Here is a 23,054-nt window from a genome sequence, read left to right as displayed (position 1 = left end):
GGGCAACATACAACAATGGGACTCAATTACATTCCAAGTCCAGGCTTCGTCATTAAACATCAGCCCTCTCTGCTGGAACCAGCAGCATTCCGTCACAATCTCAGCCTTTAATTTCCCCACACAAGACCCAAGATGAATATGTGCAATGATCATGAATGGGAAAGGCTGCAGACTTTACACACCATAGCTAAAGCAAAGAGACCAGGAAGCGGTGGTGGGTGGGGGGGTGGGGTGGGGGAGGTGGGGGATGTAGGAGGAGGAGGAGGAGAGAGAACTACTGTATGTACAAAAACAAAGGTAAAACACAGTTATGACCGACTTCTCAGGTACATTCCATTTAATTTTCCAATATGGGCATTCCCAAAGTATTGCACTAAATATCACCTCCATGTAGCACAGAATGCTACAATACACCAATAATGTACAGCAAGGTATGAACAGGAATCAGAACCAGCCCATGCTAGCAGCTGACCTCACTTACAAAAAACTAACTATGCTGATATTCCATGCACGCAAGTGTTTCTCTAAAAGGAACTTCAATGTCCTATTAATCTGCCACCCACTTCTTCCTCCCACATCATAAATAATATTAACCTGCCATCTTTCTCCCCTTTGGTTCCAACCATGTTTCTGCCAGGAAAATAGTTCTTATTGTCGACCAGAATTTGTTCCTTGAACAAGAAAAAATACTTCCACGGTCTCCCAAAGTATTCTGCAGACACACGTCTGGTAAATGGCATGATTTCATACAAGACCTAGGTAGCAATAGGGTAGGAGTTAATACAATAACTATTAGAGTATTCAAACTGGAGTAAAATCTGGCAACGTAATACTATTAATGAACATTAAAATTTTATTTGTTTAATGGCTATGCGGATTCAAACCCCAAAGATGATTTAATTTTTTTAAAAAAAGGTCATTAGTTTAGAAGGATTTGCATTATTGACAAATATTTATAGTAAATGGGGAGACATACATAAACTTACATTAACAAAAGTAACAAATTTAATTACAATACTTTCTGTATGAGTAATGTTACAGGCAGCATCTGGCATGAAATGAATCCATATCAACTAAGTTATCAACCAAGGACAAAAGCAGGTCAAAAAATTTATTAATTCGACCAGTGTTGGACGCAAACTGACATCATCCAATCACCAATGAACAGAAATCAACATCGACCAATCATTGTTGGAGATACTGACATCATCCAATCACCACTGGACAGAAATCTACATCGACCAATCATTGTTGGAGATACTGACATCATCCAATCACCACTGAACAGAAATCAACATCGGCCAATCATTGTTGGACACAAACTGACATCATCCTAACTCAGCCAGACATAAACCAGCATCAGCCAATTAGCATGGCCACAATCTGACATCATCCAATTAGCACCGGATACAAACTGTCCAACCAGTGGACATACACCAATATCTAACCAGCATTAGACAAACAAGCATCATCCAATAGGAACTGGATACAAACCTGTATCTTCCAATCAGCGTCAGATGCAAATCAGTATCACCCAACCAGCTCTGAACGCAAACCAATAAGGTGCAAATTAATTTCTTGGGGCCAGAAATAGATCATTGTTTGGATTCTCATGTCAATACTCTGCTACATGTATTTATCCTCTTGTTTTGCATTTGTTGGCATCTGGAGTGAATGCAGTATACATTTATAGCTCCATGGGTGAAACACTGGCAGAGACAATAGCACAAAACATTTGGCGTGTGAAATAACACAGAAAACCCAGCACGGCCCCATGTGTCCCTTGTTCCCTGCTCAGGTCCCACACTGTGCACCAACCCACAGTTACAGTAGAAAACACCTTCATGTTGCAAGTTTTCAGTTTCCTCCTCAGTTTAAAGCAATGTGACTGAGGGAAAGTTTATGAGTTGTGCTAGGAAACAGCAGTACTCAAAGATGAACCTCCTGTCCTGCAGAAATAAATGAAGAGGGAGAATCATCTGTGGATAACCTCCTTCCAGCTTAAGTTTGGTAACGTGGACCAAGGCCATCAGAACTGGTACCACTTCTTATCTTTGCACTTTAACATCATCTGGAAAGAAAAGACAAAAATATTACTTCCAAAGAACAGACTGAAAGAAGTTTATATCTTCTGAGATGTCCTCCGAACTATCGCAGGATCGAGATAGTGAAAGAGTTGGGCAAGCAGATTTACTTTTGACCAGGGTTTCAAAGAATGGTTGTGCCAATTTGAAAGAGCAGCATAGCCATGAATTGTACACCAAGGTATTAGCTTTCCCTTGTTTATAAGAGATGCTTGCTGACTGCTCCAAGAACCTCAGGGACATTTGTGAACAGAAGGGCAGAACACAAAAGGCGGGTTTCTGGAACGTCTGTGACAAAGAATTGATTTCCTTTCTCAAAAAAAAGTGTTTTCCTATGGTACCAAGTGAACTGCAATAACCCTGTTGAATTCCTCATGATCGTTCTCTCAAGAATATCTCAATGAGTTGTGCAAAACTATTCAGGGAATGCTCCAATCTAATACAAAAGCTCAAACAACAACAGAGCACTTGAAAATAACGTCATGGTTTCTTTTATGCTCATCAGAAATGAACGATGGGGCCTAGTTTCACTTCTCGTCTGAAAGAAAGGATCTCTTAAGACAGTGTAGCACTCCTTTAGTGTGGCACAGAAGTGTCAGCCTGAATTACACGCTTGAGTCTTTAGAGTGGGACTTGAATCCACAACCTTCTGACTCAGAGGCAAGTGTGTCCAACCACTAAGTCATGGCTATTTTGATTCTGGATAATATTGATCTGGTTGATCTATCTCTTACCTCTATTGCATGCTGCTATGAACAATGCATTTTCCAACTTACTGTATTAAATTAGTATGCAAGGACAGCTATGATTAGGAAGGCAAATGGAATGTTATCATTTACTGCAAGGGGAGTCAAGCGTAAACGTACAGCTGTATAGGGCCACTTCTGGAGTACTCTGCACATTTTTTGGTCTCCTTCAGAAAGGATTCAGCTGTACGAGCAGCACTTTGGAGAAGATTCACTCGATTGATTCCTGGGACGAAGGGGGTTAGCTTATGAAAAACAGTCGAGCAGATTGGACCTATACCCATTGAAGTTTAGAAGAATGAGAGGTGATTGTACTGAAACATAAAAGGTCCGGAGGAGGCTTGACAGAGTGGACACTAGGAGGATGTCTAAAGTTTAAAGCAAAGTTTAAGTTTATTTATTAGTCACAAATAAGGCTTACATTAACATTGCAATGAAGTTACTGTGAAATTCCCCTAGTCGCCATACTTTGACACCTGTTCATGTCAACGCACCTAACCAACATGTCTTTCAGACTGTGGGAGGAAACCGGAGCACCCGGAGGAAACCCATGCAGACATGGGGAGAATGTGCAAACTCCACAGAGTCAGTGACCCAAGCCAGGAATCGAACCCAGGTCCCTGGCGCTGTGAGGCAGCAATGCTAACCACTGAGCCCCTAGGGCGTACAGTTTAAAAATTAGTGGTCTCGCACCCAAGGCTAAGATAAGGGGAAGTTTCTTCTCTCTCTCTCTCTATGGGTTGCTAGTCTGTGGAATTCTCTTCCCCAGAGGACAGTGGAGGCTGGATCACTGAATACATTCGAGGCCGAGTTTTATAGATTTTTAATCTACAAGGGAGATGGGGGTGGGGCCAGATAGGAAAGTGGAGTTGAGGCCACAATCAGATCAGTCATGATTTTATAGAATGGTGGAGCAGCCCTGAGGAGCTGAAGGGTCTACTGCTGCTCCTAATTCTTGTGTACAGGTTCATTTGTTTCATAAAATATGTTGTAAAATCTTGTAAGGAAAGACCTTGCACTTACAGAGCACCGTATTACATTGAGGCATTAGCCGGCCAAATTACACATAGAAAAGCTTCAAACAATAATGAATGACCAATTTGCTTCTGGCGCTGTTGATTGAGAAACAAATATTGGCCAGGACACTGGAGAACTTTCTGCCTTTCTTCAGGAGGATATTTTACCTCCAGGGCAGACAGTACTTCCTGTTAGTGTCTCATCACAAAGTTGGCACCTCCTGAAATGTAGCATGTCCTCAGTACTGAAGTGTTGGCCCGGATTTTGACCTAAGTCCTAGAGTGGGGCTCAAGCCCCCAACCTTCAGAGTCAATAGTGCTAACCACTGAGCCAAGCTGAATACTGGTGTTGGTCAGAATGCTCAGAGACTTTAACACCCATCTTTCAGGCATTTCAAAAAGCTTTAAATACAATCGGCTGCAGTGTGGTTTTGCTGTTTTGGGGGCAAAAACAAGTACTTGTAATTGAGCTGTTTAAATAATAGCTCATGTTACAAGATTTTGGAGTATAAAGTTTATTTATTAGTCACAAGTAAGGCTTACATTCACACTGCAACGAAGTTACTGTGAAAATCCCCAAGTCATCACACTCCGGCGCCTGTTCGGGTACACTGAGGGAGAATTTAGCACGACCAATGCATCTAACCAGCACGTCTTTCGGACTGTGGGAGGAAACCTGGGCACCCGGAGGAAACCCACGTGGACATGAGGAGAATGAGCAGACTCCGCACAGACAGTGACCCAAGTCGGGAATTGAACTCAGGTCCCTGATGCTGTGAGGCAGCAGTGCTAACCACTGTGCCACCCCATACAAGTATACATATTAAAGAGAACGTTTGAATACAAATAGTGCAAGGATCATGCCCAAATCAGGAAAAGATGCTGTAACAATTTTTACTTATTTGGCTGGAAACTACATCCTGTACAAAGATGTTGATCTACCAGTAGGCACTGCCAGCTTTGCAGGATTACCAAGACTGGCTGAAACCTGATATTTCTATCACTAAGGCACAGCTTTCAGAAATGCCTGCAGCTCCTTCAGGCTTTGGTGGAAAGACTTGGAACCTCCTCTGGGACATCCTGTCAACTGACAGCAGATGGCACAATGACCCAACAAGCAATGTGACAGTCATTGACATTCCAAAATTACAAAAACTCCAAGCTCTACTCTGATAACGACACAAACAAGGAGAAAACTTTCTTAGTCCTGGTCCCATGATAGGAAGTGGTCAGATTGAAATCCTTAAATATTCCTTCTTCGGTGTACAAGACGCAGGATATAAAGAGAAGACAAAAACATAAGGATATGGTGACCTCAATTCCCAGTTCGCCAAGATCAATAATTTCCCATGATGAAGTTAGCGGTACAAACAAAACTGTTTCAAACAGCAGTTTTACCTCCAATAATAGTCAAAAGTCCAAAAGGGGAGCAACATCAACTCAGGAAATATTGGATTTATTGGGTGGGAAATCAAACTGCCAAGCCACTTTTATCATAGAATGCTAGAATCCCTATAGCACAGAAAGAGGCCATTCAGTCCATCGAGCTTGTACCAACAACAGTCCCACCCAGGCCCTATCCCCATAATCCCACATATTTACCCTGCTCATCCCCCAGACACTTGGTCAGTTTAGCATGGGTAATCAATCTAACCCGCACATCCTCGGACTGTTGGGAGGAAACCGGAGCACCTGGAGGTAACCCATGCAGACACGGGGAGGATGTGCAAACTCCACACAGACAGTGACCCGAGGCCGGAATTGAATTCGGATCCCTGGCACTGTGAGGCAGCGTGAAACAGTTGGTCACTGAATTTTCCTCCAGATATGAAATTCCTGTTGTTGCAAACACCCTAAAGGAAGCTGGGTGTGGCTTTACTCAGCAAGGTGAGGGGGTTGCTTGGTAATGACCGACAATGCACAATAAAGAATATAGATCCTACTTCTGGCATTACAGAAAAAATCACTAGTGCTTATCTTTGTAAAGCCTTGGAATAGTTTGCAGGTTTCCCCATTACTTGCGTTATATTACCATAGGTTTGCACAGACTGAGGACTTAACCCTTGAATTCTCTCATTTATCTTGATCAATAATATTAGTAAGTAACCCAACATTATTATCGACTGTTTTTAAGTACCACCTCTAAGTTTGGCAACTACATCAAAGTCCTGTTGGACATTGTATGCTGCTGAATGATATGTGGTACAAAATAGAAAAGCAGGAGTGACTTTCAGTTAAATAAGATGTAGCAGGAAAAGATCCAACACCATATCCTCAAAATTTTGTCCGGTAAACATATCAGGGCCAGAGAGATGATTGGGGGGTAAGAAGCAGACACAGGACACAAAATCCAGAATGACATTTTCCTCAGTGTTGAGGAAGTGCTACATTGTTAAATGTGCTGTCTTTCGGATTAAACGTTAACCTAAAGACCCATCTGTCCTCTTAAGTGGAGCCAAGAGATTCCAAGATAATATTACTTATCCCTCAACCTACACCAACAAAACAGATTGTCTGCAAATTGGCCGCCATGATTCCTACATTAAACAGCAGTGACTACACTTCAACCAAGTACCCGATTGAATACAAAGTGCTTTGAAAAATCCTGAGGCCCGGAAAGGTGCTATAAAACTAAATCCAAATTATTCAAAATGCAGATCCAGGGATGCAGTGAACTTTATTGGTGTGGTCTGTTGGGACACTGAATGTTGAGGGTTTTGGGGAATGGCCAGAAAATGGTGTTGAGGTCATAATCAGATGAGCCTTGATCGTACTGAATGACGGAGCAGCCCCATGGGCCAAATAGTCCACTCCTACTTCCAATTCTAATGATCTTGTCACCTCATGAATGAAGCTTCCCGCTCTGCACTTGATGCAACACAATCAGAACAGGCATTTCTTTATCAATGTGTTAACAATTGGAAGAGATTTTAAAAGGGATATTTAGTGCATAGCAAACTTAAGGGAAGAATTATTTGCAAAGCAATATTCTGCCTTTGCATCACACATTAGGAGTAGGTAAACAAGAGATGCTGCATGGCTTTCCATACAGAAGGTATATTCTGGATTATTATTTAGCAATTGAATGTTACACCAATTTTTCTGTGGGGGGAGAGCAGGCCAGTTAAGATAACCTGAAAGCCTGGGGCACTCGTGGGAGGAAACGTGAATCAATGATGGAAAAGGCAACATGTTGCTTGTGAAAGACAGAAAGCACGAACTTGTATCTCTGTAGCACCAAGTACTTCTGAATTGTCTTCTTATTACATGTTATGGTTCCAAGCTAAGGAAACCAGAAATTAGAGATAACATGACATTGCTAAATGTAGTACAGATCACTGCCTAGTGCTTACCTCATGAGCATGTTTAGAGAAAGTGTCAGCACTATATAACATGGCTGCTGTTCGCTCTTCCAGTTCACTCAGTTTCTGTCCTCTTTCATCAAGTGCTATCCTGGCCCGTGCCAGCTCGCCCGCAACACCAGACGCTGCTCCTTTGACCCCTTCAATTCCACCAGTCCCTGGGATATGTTGCGCCAGGCTCCTCGAGGGTTTTCCTGCTGCGGATTCACCGACTGGTGTAAAGGAAAAGTAGATTTTTAGTATAGAAATAAAATATGACACAGGTAAGATTGGGGGGGGGGTACAGGTTTTGAAAATAATAAATGTTGAGAACTCAAAATGGTGTGAAGTCCATATCTAGTTTTTAAATGTAAATACCAGAAATAGTTTTTATTTCTGCTAAATTGTGGGGATGGTTGGTCCATTTCCAATAATGTATGAGCTGGAGTGAATGACTGCCTTTCTTCTTTTCTCCAGCAGGGTTCTTTAATCCTGACTGTAGAAAACCAGTGGATCACTGCACAGTAACGTTTCAAGTCCACACTTTAACCAACACATACAACACTACTGAATGAAACAATATACTATCAAATTCTAGGCCTACACCAAGGAGATTGGATTGATACTGCCAATATGAGATGGTCATATGAAAGTGTAGTAGGTGTAGACCATTAGGCACCTGCTCTGCCATTCAGAAAGATTATGGCGGATCTTACTGTGGAGTAAACAGCACTTTCCTGCTTGCCCCCTCGTAATTCCCAACTGGTCGATCAAAAATCTGTCCAACTCAGCCTTGAATATTGTTAATGACCCAGCCTCCACTGCTCCCTGTCGAAGTGAATTCCATAGACTGATGACAGTCAGAGAAGAAACGACTTCTCATCTTTAAACTATCTCCCTTAGTTCTAGATTCCCTGATGAGACAAAACATCCTCTCAGCATCTAACTTGTCAAGCCCCCTCAGAATCTTTAAATCTTTCAAAAGATCACCTCTTATTCTTCTAAACGCCAGTGAGTATAGGCCCAATCTGCTCAACCGTTCCTCAGAAGGCAACCCCTTCATCCCAGGAATCAGCCTATTATTGGTCACTAAGAGTCCATGACACAAACATGAAATGGCAACATCGCAATACAAATATTTCTAACCAATAGGAACATCCCCATCACCTGAAAGTGCCCCTCCAAACTACTCAGCATCCCGACTAGGAAATATATTGCTGTTTCCTCACTGTTCCTGGGTCAAAATCCTGGAAATCTGTCTCTAACAGCATTATGGGTGTAGCTGCAGCACATGGATTACAGTGTTTCACGAACGCAGCTCACTAACACCTTCTCAAGGGTGATAAATACTTGCCTAACCGGTGTTGCCCAAATACCAAGAATGAATACAAGAAATTCAAAACCTGTTTGGGATGAACTGGAATAGTTCAGCATTCAGTTCCAAGTACAAAGCTAGATTCATCATAAATAGAAATCTAAGATGCAAATTAATTGAAATAATAGAAGAAGAATAGAGAAAGCTCGAGTGATGAGGAACAGTGATTGGTTGACTTGCCACAAGGTGTAGTAAATTTCCATGGAAGCCCAAACTATGCATAAATAATGAATGGTATAAGAAGTGGTGCTGATACGTGTCCAAGGGATTGTTGATGTTCTAGATTTGAATCACTTTGTTTTTTCCAACTCCCAAATTCTGCCCTTCACAAACTGTAATGTGTCCAAACCTACATCCTCATCTTATCGTGTCCTTCAACTTTCATTGTCATTCTATCCTATGCAAACCCTTGCCCTCTTATGACTTTATAACCTCTCCGACCCCCTCCATTCTTGCCTTCCTGTACAGGTGCTCCACTCATTCATAATGGCGAGATTACAAAGGTCTCTTACTTGCTGTGAAGGGCTTTGAAACATCATGAGATTATGAAAACCTCGACATGAATGCAATTTGTTCTCCTACTTCTGATCAAGTTTTGAGTTTTTCATTGTGCTGCTCTACCCTCAGTTATAGATCAGAGAACCTCATGCTCAAGTTGAAATCACAAATCAGAGGGAGCGAATAAGCCACAGGGATACTGCAGTGTCTGATGGCCTTCTTTTCTTGTTTTTATGTTACAAACCTTCTGTACAGCCTAGAAGCAGACATTTTGTTTACCAACATATTTCTTGCTTGCAAGTAAAGATGACACGGAGATCTTAAAAAAGCCAGCTAAGGACACAGCTCTAAGGACCGAAGTCATCCTTGTCATTACCCCATTGTACTTACAAAGCTCTTCTCTGTCCAGTGACTGGGCACCTCCACCAAACAAGCCTTTAAAGAACCCTCTGTTCGGAGCTTCTGGTGTTTCCACAGGAGTAAACAGTTCTCCTAACATTTCCTGGAAAAAAATCAAAGGTGTTTTATTTAAAACCTTTTTTACAAAAACCGAGGGCACCCAGTTGAACAACACTGCTAACTAGTCAGTGGCCTCTTGAAAACACTTCATGTGGAAAAAGACCCTTCAATTCATACTTAGAAACCCTACAGTGCAGAAGGAAGCCATTCGGCCCATTGAGTTTGCACCAATAACAGTCCCACCTAGGCCCTATCCTTGTAAGCCCAAATATGTACCCTGCTAATCCCTCTAACCTATGCATCCTGGGGCACTAAGGGGCAATTTAGCATGTCCAACGCACCTAACCTGCACATCTTTGGACAGTGGGGGGAAACCCACGCAGACACAGAGAGAACTTACAATGAGTTTATCCCCAGCTTTCTCTAAATGTGCTCCCCGCCAACACCTCCAAACAACTGTACCAAGTTGTATTTTGAGGTGAACCTCAGCCTTTTTGCAAAGGGACTGTAGTACAAGAATAAAGAAAAATTGTTTCAATTGTGTGGTGCTTTGGTATAACCACAGCTGGAATACTATGTGCAATTTTGGTCTCCATACGCAAGGAAGGCACCAGAGGCAGTACAGCGAAGGTTCACTAGATTGCTCCTTTGGATGAGTCGGTTGTCTTATGGTGAGAGGCTAAGTAAATTGGATCAGTATTCTTTGGAGTTTAAAAGAATGAGAAGTGATCTCAGTAAAACATTCAAGATTATGAAGGGGGTTGACACTGAAATGTTTCCTCTGGCTGGGGAATCTAGAACAAAAGGGCACAGTTTCAGGATAAAGGGCTGATCTTCAAACTGACTGAGAAGAAATGTCTTCACTCAAAGTTAATCTTTGGAATTCTCTACGCAAGAGGATTGTGGATTTGGTATCAAGTAGGTAGCAAAGTGAAGCTGAAACCCATGGCCATATTGAACGCCGGAGCAGGCTTGATTCTTTTGCTCCTATTTTTTCTGTTCTTACATTAAATGACCAGAAGTTTGATCAAAGAGGTAGTTTTTAAGGAATACTGAACAGGATTATGAAGGTGCAGAGAGGTGGGGAGGTTTGGAGAATGAATTCCAAGATCTTAGGGTCCAGGCAGTTGAAGGTACAATGATGGGGTGAAGTAAATCAGAGATGCACAAGGAGCCATGGATGGAGATTTGTAAGGCAAAAAGTGCAGAGCTGACCGCTGCTTGCCGAATGAAGGATATTTCAGCAATGAATTGGCACATGCTGGATTGTCAGTTGACTGCTGGCATCAGTCACAAGGAGCCTCTGATTTTTGAAATGTTTCTCCTCACTTTAGTGCCTTATCAGATTCTGTTGCTTCAGGCCAACATACAAGAAAAAACAGCAGCAAAAATAATCTAACTGATTTGTGATCCTGGAACAAGGCAATAGAGTAGGGTGATTATACCACCTGCATAACGCATGTCATAATAACGCCTTCTGTGTCGAGTATGTTTCAGATCTACTTTGATATAGATGACATGCAAATAAAGAAACATCATTGAGAACAGGCGCTCTAAAGGCTAGCTTCTGCAGTGCCATTTTCACTGTGCGGAAATACAACAAACTCCAATGATCCTCACCTGTAAATTCTCACATGTTCCTTGACTGTAAGTGATGCGCTGGATCTCAGTTGGGGAAACCAGGTACAGAGCCTGCCCGTTGTTGGTGAAACAGAAAGTACGAGCTATTCGCATGTCCGTCAGTGGCAAATAATTGACATCTAGCAGTGGCCTAAGGCTTGGCAAGCTTCAAAACAAAATCAGAATATGATTAAAATATGTATTCTATTATATTTTGCTTAATGTATTACATATCACCTGTTGCAGATACACAAACTGTACACAAATCACTGGTCACAGATACACTGTACTAGATACATGTTCTCTATACTAGCTATCTCATATACACTGTTCTATTAAAACACCTTTCTACTGGTATCAAATCAAAGTGAAGCAAGCAAGGTAGCCTTAGTCCAAGATGACCATAGGCTGCTCGCCCTTTTTGACCATGGGAGATGACTGGTGGTGATTTAACCTGAGGGTCACCACACCTCAGGTTAAGAAGGTGGGGCCTTCATGAATAGTCTCAGCCAGTACAGGAATTGAACCCGCACTGTTGGTGTCACTCCACATCATGAACCAGTCATCCAGCCAACTGAGCTGACTGCTACACTGTACTCTAAAGACCTGTACCAGAAAGCATGCTTCTGACATGCAGAACCGGCAGGCACTTAGAAGAGAACATTTGCTAAAAATGATCAAATGGCCATATATGATTAAAAAGCTTTTTTCTTCTGGTACAGACTTTATCATTGTGACTTCAAATACAGCTTGATGAGTGACAATCACTTAAAATACATGATTTCAAGTACGATGCCGAAGACCTTGAATGAAAAAAGTGGTAACAAAGTGCTGACTATAAAAGAACTTTGTGAGCTCTATGTAACACTCCCTCTTTACAATAGAGCTGCTGTTCAAGTCACTCCATATGTTATCATGAAAGTCTTTGGAAAGACTTACATTTTTAAACTGCACTGATGAATTTGACCATTTTATAAATCTATTCAGTGCAAACCCTCGCACAAATTCAATGCACATGTCTACAACACCTTTCGCATCCTCAGGACATTTCTAAGTACACTAGGATGCAAAGTAGGAGTATGATGTATTAGCTATTAAAGAAACATGGTTGCAGGGTGACCAGGATTGGGTGCTCGACATTCCCGGGTATACAATGTTCCACAAGAACAGGCCAAAGGGGAAAGGAGGTGCGGTATCGCTATTAATCAAGGAAGGTTTCAGAGAAGTGCTGGCATGTGACATAATAGCAGTGGATAGTGACGTAGACTCATTAAATTTCGGCACGGTACCAGAAGTTGGAAAACAGCCAATGTGACTCCCTTGTTCAAAAAAGGGAGAAAGGCAGAAGACAGGGAACTATAGGTCAGTTAGTTTAACATCTAGCATTGGTAAGACGCTGGAGTCAATAATCAAAGAGGAAATAGCTAATCATTTAGGAAAGCTGAATATAATCAAACATAGTCAACATGGTTTATGAAAGTAAATCATGTTTTGACAAATTTGTTCGAATATTTTGAGGATGTAACAGGGAGTGCAGAGGGGAACCTGCAGATGTAGTGCATTTAGATTTCCAAAAGGCTTTTGACAAGATGCCTCATAAGAGACTAGTGCATAAAGTAAAAGCCCATGGAACTGGAGGAAGTGTGTTAGCATGGATTGAAAACTGGCTGTTACATAGAAAACAGAGTTGGGATAAGTGGGTCATTTCCAGAGTTGAGAGATGTACCTAGTGGAGTACTGCAGGAATCAGTTCTTGTCCTGCAATTGTTCGCTATTTACATTAATGATCCGCAGGAAGGAACAGAATGTAAGGTTTCCAAATTTGCTGATGATACGAAGATAGATGGAAGGGCAGGTTGTGATGAGGATATTGTGATTCTGCAATGGCATACAGATATAGATTAGGTGACTGGGCGAAAACCTGGCAAATGGAGTTTAATATGAGGAAGTGAGGTCATGCACATTGGTAGGAGGAATCAAAAGGCAGATTATCTAAATGGAGAGAGACTGCAGGTGAGTGAAATAGAGAGGGATCGAGGTGAACCAGTACATGAATCACAAAAAGCTCGCAAGCATGTCCAACAAGTAGTTAAGGTGGTAAATGGCACTTTGGCAAAGGGGTTGGAGTTTAAAAATAAGGAGGTTTTGTTGCAATTGTACTGGGTACAGTTTTGGTTCCCTTATCTTAAAAAGAATATAGTAACATTGGAGGCAGTCCAAAGGAGATTCACCAGGCCAATTCCAGGGGTGAGACGAAAATGTCTGGGTCTGTATTCCTTGGAGTTTAGGAGAGTGATGGGTGGCCTTATTCACACATATAGCCCGATGGGGCTTGACAGGGTAAATGGTGAGATGTTTTCACTAATGGGACAGTCTCAAACAAGGAGGCACAGCTACAAGATAAAGGCCAGTCATTTAAAACTGAGGTGCGCAGAAATTTCTTTTTGCAGAGGGTGGTGAATCTCTGGAATTCTCTGCCCCAAAGGATAGCGGATTATTAGCAGTGCTTAAAATGGAGGTGGATAAATATTTGATAGATGAAGGTTTCCTCCCACAGTCCAAAGATGTGCAGGTTAGGTTGATTGGCCAGGTTAAAAAAAAAAATTGTCCCTTAGAGTCCTGAGATGCGTAGGTTAGAGGGATTAGCGGGTAAAATATGTGGGGGTAGGGCCTGGGTGGGATTGTGGTCGGTGCAGACTCGATGGGCCGAATGGCCTCCTTCTGCACTGTAGGGTTTCTATGTTTCTAATAGAGGGCTATGGAGAAATAGCACAGCAAAGGAATTGAGGCCTGCATAGATCAACAATGATCGTACTGAGAAGCGGGGCAGGCTTGAAGGCTTACACCTGCTTCTATCTCTCATGTTGCTTCCTGCCATATCCCAGGACTCCCTTAGCGCTCCAGATCCTAAATCATCCCATTGTTACCAACTGTAAAGGCTATCGCCCCTGACAGTATTCTGGCAATAGTACTGAAGACTTGTGCTCCATAAATTGCTGTGCCCTTAGCCAAGCTGTTCCAGTACAGCTGGCATCTACCCAGCAATGGGGAAAATTATCCAGGTATGTCCTGTATACATGAAACAAGACAAATCCAACCTGGCCAATTACCACTCCAGTCTACTCAAGATCCTTTGTAAATTGATGGAAAGGGTCAACAGTGCTATCAAGTGGCACTTACTAACCAACAACCTGCTCACGCAAGCTTAGTTTGGGTTCCACCAGGGTCACTCAGCTCCTGACCTTATTACAGCCTTGGTTCAAACATGGGCAAAGAGCTGAATGTCAGAGGTGAGGTGAGGGTGACTGCCCTTGACATCAAGGCAGTATTTGACAGAGTATGACATTGATGAGCCCTAGCAAAACTGGAGTCAATGGGAATAAGGGGGAAATCCTCTGCTGGTTGGAGCCATATTTGGCACAAAGGAAAATGATTGTGGTGGTTGGAGATCGATTCCCTCAGCTCCAGGGCAGTGTCCTAGGCTCAACCATTTTCAGCTGCTTCATCAATGACCTCATTTTCATCACAAGGTCAGGAGTGGGGCTGCTCACTGATGACTGCACCATGTTCAGTACTCCTCAGATACTGAAGCAGTCTATGGCTAAATGCAGCAAGACCTGGACAATATCCAGGCTTCGGCTGACAAGTGGCAAGTAACATTCACATCACATAACTGCCAGGCAATGATCATCTCCAACAAGAGGGAATCTAACCAACACCTCTTAAAATTCAATAGCAGTACCATTGCTGAATCCCCCCACTATCAACATCCTGGGGGTTACCATTGACCAGAAACTGAACTGGACTAGCCATATAAAACTGTGGCTACCAGAACAGCTCAAAGGCTAGGAATCCTGCAGCAAGTAACTCACCTCCCGACTCCCCAAAGCTTGTCCATCACCTACAAGACACAAGTTAGGAGTGTAATGGAATGCTCTCCATTTGCCTTGATGAGTGCAGCTCTAACAACACTCAAGAAGCTTGACACCATCCAGGACAAAGCAGCTCACGTGATTGCTACCCCTTCCACAAACATTTGATCCCACCACCACCGGTGAATAATGACAGCCTGTATACCATCTACAAGATGCACTACAAGAACTCACCAAAGTTCCTTAAGCAGCACCTTCCAAACCCACGACGACAGCCATTTAGAAGGACAAGGGCAGCAATTCCTGGGAACACCACCACTTGGAAGTTCCCCTCCAAGCCACCTCACTTGGAAATATGTTGCTGTTCCTTTCACTGTCGCTGGGTCAAAATCCTGAAACTCCCCCCTAACAGCACTGTGGGTGTACCTGCCCTCAGGGACTGCAGTGGTTCAAGAAAGCTCACAACCACCTTCTCAAGTGCAACTAGGGCTGGACAGTAAAAATGCTGGTCTAGCCAGTAACGCCCACATCCCGTAAAATGATTAAAACAACATTCAGGCTGAGTTCACACAAGTCTCAGGACCCTTCCCAATGTTCTGAGGCCATTATTTTACAGCCAAACCCCATGAAATGCATGGCAAACTTAATCTGATATTCCATCCATCAGCATTAATAATCCCAGATTTTCTTCTTGTATTATTGCCACATGGCAAAACTATACCCTTGCAACCAATTCACCATTCTCCTATTGATGTGGTTCCAAAGGAAAGAAGTAAAAGATAAAAATTAAGTACACAGATAAAGGAATATCTTTGAGGGCCAACCTCACCATAAAGCAATTCTAGGTGATTATGTTCAGTATAATATTAGCAGATGTCTGGCAGTGTTGCTTAGTGAATCAGACAGTATGCGCTAGGGCGTTATGTAACCTACAAGGCATCATAAGGCTAAATGCTTTATGGAATTTATGCACTGGAACAGGGAGTTGCAACAGAAAAGCTAGCACCAGCACAGGCACAAAGGATCAAAGAGGCTTGTTCTATGCTGTAATTTCCATGAATTTTCCCTTCTGTAATGTTGGGAGTGGAGTGAGAAGGTGCATGATTTGAGACTCTGTGACATTGGAGCCACTTGTGCACGCGCTGGGGAAAAGCAACCTGTATTTATAAAATACCTTTTAGTCTTCAGAACATCCCAAAAAGTGTTTCACCATAGTACATATGAAATGCAGTTGTGTTGATGGAAACATGATAGCCTATTTACACGCTAAAGGTCCCCGTGAACAGCAATTTAGTAAAAATTTCTTTCGTGGGATGTGAGCATTGCTGACAAGGTTAGCATTTGATGCCCACATGGCCATCCATAATTGCCCTTGAGAAGGTGGTGCTGAGCCACTTTTTTTTTGAAACACTGCGGTCCATTTGGACTAGGTACACCCTCAATGCTAGAAGGGAGTGACAGTGATGGAACAGTAGTAAGATTCCAAATCAGGATGATGAAAGACTTGGGAGGGGAGCTTGCAGGTGTCTGTGTTCCCATTCACCTTTCCTTCAAGGTGTTAGAGGTTGCAGGTCTGGAAGATGCTGTCTTCGGAGGTTGGCATGTTGCTGCAGTGCATCTTGTATATGGTACACAATGCAAGTGGATAACATTCCAACAATGGTATATACGAGCAGATAAGCAGTATAGGCAGAGAAATTATTGCTGGTCAAAGCAGACAAGACCACATATCAACTTATAGACCAAAAGCCGGCTCCTTCAGCAATGTAGCATTGATCAAGTACTTAAAGCCACAATATGCTGACTGGAGGGCAAGAGTGTTACAACTGAGCCAAGTTGGAAGATGTTGAAAATTTAGAGTTTTTAAACTTATACCAAATTGGTAACAACAACCAATTCTTTCCAATAAAACTTATTTAAATACAAATTTCCAATATCCTTGCAAAAAATTATCAAGTGCTTAACAAATTTCAATTTGTGTACTGTGGACTCAATCACACATCCTGATACAACCAGTTCATTCACACTTAAGCACAATGTGAGTTACCTGAATGTCATGATATGTCCATTGGCACAGAAGCATGCAAGGCAGATGCTCCCATTCAGTCCCACAATATCAGCACGAAGAACAAATGATGTTTCAGTTATGTTGTGTTTATAAATACAGTTTTGGGATGGCAGCGAGATAACTTTTGCCTGTTTTTCTGAACATATCACTGCGTATTGGGTTTCATTTATCTCCTGAGAGGATGAGGGGGAGACAGACACCGGCCTCAGTTTCCGACATTTATCCTTGTCATCCTTCTCCTCTGGTACATTTGGTTCTCTCCAGGGTTCGTGTGCTGGGTTGATGAGGCTTCCTGTGGTGTCCAGAAATGCCATTCTCAAAATTGCCCCTTTTAGTCTCAGTATAGTCCCTGTAGAATATACAAAATACTGTAAAGAATAATATAGAGCTACACTAGGCAAAACAAATTCAGCAATGTACACTATACAATTAAGGTTTTCACTTACAGCAACAAGCTACTTTTCAAGGAGAACAATAAAATACTGCAGATGCTGGAGACGCTCAGCATGTCAGGTAGCATCGGTGGTGAAATGGAGAGAGAGTTACTGTTTCAAAAGGACGATCATTTGTCAGGCGAAATGTACCAAAATGATAACCCCAACTTCCTCACTCCAAAGGTAACAACATAAATTAAATGTTCTGTCTTTAAAAATCTAATCCCATCACTTAGAAGCTGCATTGATGTCATTTTTAACATGAGCCAGTTCACTTGACAAAGACGCTATTAGATCCATTAAACATGCCTGGTGTGACAACACAATCTGCATTGTACTTGAACCCAGCTGATTGACAAACTGTAATCAGTGGGAGAAACAAAGTTGACAAACTGTTGACAACTAGTCTCGTTTGGCTCACAATTTGCAATTATACAACACGAACTTAAAGCAAGGTGAGAGGGGAAAATCAATGAACTACAGACCAGTTAACCTGAAATCAGAGAGTACCAGAATCTGTAACTAAGAATAGGGTTACTGAACATCTTGAAATTATTCAGCTGGTCAGAGAGCCAGCATGGATTTGTCAAGGGTAGGTCATGCCTGACCACCTGACTCAACGTTTTGAAGCAGTGGACATGGAAATGTGCTTAAACGTTTTTATAAGGACTTCATAGAATCTAGAAATCCCTCATAAAAGACTATTGGCTAAAACTGAAGCTTAAGAAATTGAAGGCAACTTATTGATTTGATTAAGAAATTGACCACGTGACAGGAGACAGTGAGCATGTACTATAATTGGCAGCATGCGTTGGAGCCTCAATTAGTCACTGTATTCATTAATGACTCAAGATGATGGGAAAGGCACATATTCAAATTTGTGATGATATAAAGATAGGTTGCGGTATACATGGACGAAGTATTGGAGATTACATACTTTGGTCCAATAAGGTTAGAACAAGATGAAGGAACAGTGAAGGTCCAAAGTGACTCGGGGATCCAGCTGCATAGATTAAAATGTCAGGAACCAGGACAGAAAATGATAAAAATTAATGGAATGCTAGCCTTTATACCCAGAGGACTGGAATATAAAGGGGTAGAGGTCTTGCTACAGCTATTCAAAGACCTGATTAGACCACACTGGAGGTACTGTGTTCGGTTCTGGGTACCAATATTCTCTTTAAAATTTAATTATCATGTGTGGCCAGTTTTTTCACGTGTATTTCCTGTAAACAGTCAATCCAATAACTAAGTGCAAGTCTTTACATTCCACACAAGTCTCTTCCCTTTACTGCATCTCACTTTAACAACAACTCGCATTTATATAATGTCTTTAATACAGCAAAATGTCACAAGGCATTTCACAGGAGCATTATGTCTCAATTATTTTCTTTACAATGTCTTTATATGTGAAATATGACTGTACAAATGCTCTTACCACTGGGAGACACGATGACTGGCTGAGTAAGTCTCTGCTCTCCTCCAGGTGGCAGATTCAGTACTATGACCAGTACAGTGCCAAGTGTAGTCCCTACCCACAAACATGGTGACGTGCATGTGTCCGCCTTTCGGGTGTAAGTCTCACAGAAGTGAAGAGCTGTGATTGCCTCTCGGGACTCCTTGTCAATGCTGGTAACACTGGAACTGCGAGAACGGCTGAAAGAGTTGTCTCTCACATCTGATTTTGAAACATGAGAAGTAAAATCCTTCATTCAAATAGACCAGAGCACAAATCAGCGTACCTGCAGCTTAAATTATCTGGACATTAATAATGACTCAGAATTGAACATTTTATATTTCAAATAAATTTGTTCCCACTTCATTGATTTGTTGACAGAAAGTTAATAGTCAGATCAATTAATCCAGACATACTGGGAAAACCTTATGGTAGGAAGCACGGATCATTGGGACATCGAGTCAGTCTCCAAAGGTCTGCTAAAATTGTACTAGTAGAAATTTTACTTCTTACTCGCCCCAACATTTTGGCCCTTTATTTTCTTTTGCCTTGTTTCATTGAACTTTGAAGACAATACACATATTTAAAGAACTTGTATAATTCGATGACTTTGTACATGAAGGGTGGTAGGAGTCTAGTTTGATGCATTTTTCCCCTGGCAATGTAACTTTAAGGATTACATCAATTCCTCTTGATGTCTGGTGTACTGTTGGGTCATTAAGGGGTTAACGGTTACTGCTTGGGAATATTGCCGTTTCGGCTTCTAAGAGTTGATTTGAGGGACAGGGGTTAGGGATTGTGCCGAAACAGCCTCTAAGAATGGGCCTCAGACTATATGGTATTTTTCCAATTGCTTGCAGATATTTTCCATCACTTGTTCCAACTGTTATTTGCCCAACAGGCGCTCCATCCATGCTTTCATGGTGGGTGCTTGCTGTCATAGTCAACAAAGTCAGTAACTTTCACTGATGCAGCAAATGACAAGGCTTTTCTCAACAGGGATCAGTTACATTGCGGGGCGGGAAAAACTTCTATTGGGAGAAGCCTCATGTACCCCCACCCCAGGATGCTCCCATTGCTCTTGCAACTGATGCTGCAATCGGTGGCTGTGGTATATCATATCACTACCGCTCTCCCGACCTCACACTCCTCCTACACCACCAACTCCTCCAGCTGGTGGACTAGCACGACCCTCAAGTTTATGGCTACTGGCCTCATCAATTCAGATTGAAAAAAGTACAATTTTACAGGTTAACCGTGGAATAAATAATGGTGCAGACTGGTCTTAAGTCAAGTCATTATGGGTCTCCATAGTTAAATATGGATTAAGAAGATCTGACTGTTATATGCAGCCTTTTTGCATCTACAAAAAGATGCAGATGTGCTGTACCCAAGTGTATTTCCAGTTACCCATTGTAGAAGGGAAATCATCATACCATACTTCATTTCATAGAATTTTCAGCGCACATTAGTGTAATGCAATCTAAAAATAGGAATTAGATGAGTCAACTTGAAGATGATTACTGGAGATTTTGAAGAAAGAATCCATTGGTGATAAAAAAATTTAACACCCTGAATGAACATGCAGGTTGATCAAAGATTAATTTAAAACCTCAATCCCATTATCAAGTTTTTCAGAAGCAGAATCTTACTAAAGAAATGTGCACACAGAGAAGTCATGCTCCAAATATTGTTTTTAAGCTGCTTCATTTCTTCGGGCTGATGGTTAAGGTGTTGGTCTCTGCCCTTTGACCCATCTCCAAGCTCTATCATTGGCAGAGAGCAAAGAATGGAGGTCAGTACTGTAAATGATGAGCCACTGCCCAAGTAAAATAAAATCTCATTTGGGTTATAAATATTGCAGATGTTTCTTTCATGAAGCCCTATGCGCTGGAAGAGAAAAATAACCAGCATATGGTTATACACCCACTGCATTATTACCCTGCTGTATACCCACTGCCACTCTGCATTGTTACCTGTAGTTATATACCTGTTAGATTGTAAATATAGTACCATTTTTGCATCAGTATATAGTATTCTCAACAACAAACATGGCAAATCCTGGAAGTCACCCTGATGATCTAATTCTTGCAACAAGTGATCAACCTTGCCCCATATGTGATTTCATATCAGATTGCAAACTGGTGCAAAGCTAATTTAAGTTTTAATAGTTCACTTGTGAACTTTTAAATTTGAATGAATTTAAAAGTTACCAGCGCTCCCATTCTCTGAAGGTGAACATTCTTATCAGCTTATTGAGCACAGTACAGATAAGAATCAAGAGACCGCTAGATGAAAAATACATGAAGCATCTATGTTGTTCAACACGACTTGAATGACATTTTCCACTTTATTTCCTTTTGTTGCAATCTTTTTCAGCTTGTGGATCCTCCCACTTCATGCCCGATTTTGTAAGCTGCGTCTTTTCATCAGCAGAGACCCTGTAACCCAGTTCTTTAGATTGTAGTTTAAAAATTAACAATTAATTGACCATCTCTTAAGAGATCAGAGTTTCAAAAACACTCAAGGTTTCCTTGCATTGTCTTTGTTGCCAGAGCATTCACAAGGCCAAGATGTTACAGGTTAATGCAGATATTTAACATTAGCCCCTTATTAATCAGGTAGATGACGACAAAAGTCAGATGGTGCTCAGAACACTGGGTTTCATTTGGAAGGCAGGCAGGCAGACAAGGAGCAGCTTTCTCTCAGGTACTGCAATGCTGGTCTCTTTTGCCATGCTATGCCAAGGCTGCTCAATATCTAGCAACACAGTAAGGTAACCCAGGGATTGAACTAAAAGACCTTGTTGTGATCTGAACCAGATTTTTACATCTCATACATACCCAGAGGTGATGTCCAATCTTTTTGAAATCACACTGATAACACTTAATTCAATGAGAAAGACATTTTGCAAATTATATTAAATAATGGCAAAGCTACATTTTCCCGCATTGATGGGCCTGACATAAACAAAATAGTTTCTAACTGTTCTCTTGTATTTTAACCTTTTAAGTCTGATGAAAGCCTACCGCAGCAACTTGTTTAAAAATCTGACCAGCAATTTGTTTATAAAGTCACTAGACATCCTTGTACCTTATTAATATGTCACAGATAGCTGATGTTCCAATTGCCCATTTTATAAAGAATGGCACCTTAACTAAAAAAACAGTCCAGCAGGTGGAGTAGTGTTATTATTCTATGAAACAAAGGCAGCAAATGTTGTAAACCTACTGTCTGCAATGCATTACAGAGATACCTTTGAGAAAATTATCAGTGCATCTACTTCACCTCATGAAATTAGACATGGGAGTTTGATTGTCTCCAAGTTTCAGAATTCCTGATCTACCACTGTCACACAACAAAGTCACTTCTACAGTTACGCCATTACTTCAGTGATGGGAACTTGTATTCATTTGCTTATATTTTATCCTGAAGTTACTTTAACACTTAGCACTTCAATCCCAGTGTGTAGTTAACATGAGGTTGTGAATGGTCAAAGTGACCGACTGAAACAAGTGGGAACAGAACATGTCCAAGTATTCAAAGGGCAGATCTGTGGAAAGAAGATAGGTTTAATGTTTTCTATCGACATTTGCTGCCTGACCCAAGTATAATAGGCATTTTCTGTTCTCACCTTCCAGCACCTACAGCCTTTTGCTTTTTGTCCTCTTGAAACAAATGCTTTATTTGAGATATAAAGGTCTATAAAGAGCAAACTTGAGCATCTCACTGGATACTTCAAATACATAGTAATTTAAAATGGCTGGCTGAAATCCTACTTTCAATCTGCAACCTAAGAGGTATGATGAGTTGGGAATACAACTGACATTTCATGAACTATCTGCTTCTATATCAAAGCCTATAAACTATCTAAATTTTCAATCCAAGCTTTGGCAATGAAACAATCAGAATAATGAGATGAAGGTATCGGGGGCGATTCTCCCAGCCCGCTGCACTGCTTTTGTAGCGCAGCGAGCCGGGAGGCTCAAGTGGAGGCCGTTTTGCGGACTCCAGCAAGGTTTACAATAGCTGCCCACTTGCAGGGAACTAGCAGCCCGATCCCGCTGGAGTGAAGGGGGGGTCCC

General features: G+C 41.7%; 1 protein-coding gene across 8 annotated transcripts in view; it reads right to left on the bottom strand.

The window, feature by feature from the left end:
• Positions 1 to 238: 238 nt before the first annotated feature.
• The window catches only part of stxbp5a (syntaxin binding protein 5a (tomosyn)), a 182,721-nt gene continuing 159,905 nt past the window's right edge, over positions 239 to 23,054 (bottom strand). For 4 of the 8 annotated variants that reach the window (XM_078230233.1, XM_078230235.1, XM_078230234.1 and 1 more), the window contains 7 exons: positions 20,622 to 20,735; positions 18,952 to 19,191; positions 17,059 to 17,428; positions 11,140 to 11,305; positions 9,451 to 9,562; positions 7,200 to 7,420; positions 239 to 2,071 (listed from right to left, as the gene is read on the bottom strand). In XM_078230233.1, the coding sequence (XP_078086359.1) occupies positions 2,030 to 2,071; positions 7,200 to 7,420; positions 9,451 to 9,562; positions 11,140 to 11,305; positions 17,059 to 17,428; positions 18,952 to 19,191; positions 20,622 to 20,735 (1,265 nt within the window). In that variant the 3' untranslated portion in view covers positions 239 to 2,029. The remainder of the gene's footprint in view (positions 2,072 to 7,199; positions 7,421 to 9,450; positions 9,563 to 11,139; positions 11,306 to 17,058; positions 17,429 to 18,951; positions 19,192 to 20,621; positions 20,736 to 23,054) is intronic. The other 4 variants (XM_078230236.1, XM_078230239.1, XM_078230238.1 and 1 more) reach the window with 1 other exon arrangement.

Source organism: Mustelus asterias, chromosome 15 (genome assembly GCF_964213995.1).
Source record: "Mustelus asterias chromosome 15, sMusAst1.hap1.1, whole genome shotgun sequence".
In the NCBI taxonomy this organism is placed as follows: domain Eukaryota; kingdom Metazoa; phylum Chordata; class Chondrichthyes; order Carcharhiniformes; family Triakidae; genus Mustelus; species Mustelus asterias.
This window is presented reverse-complemented; position numbering and strand designations above follow the sequence as displayed.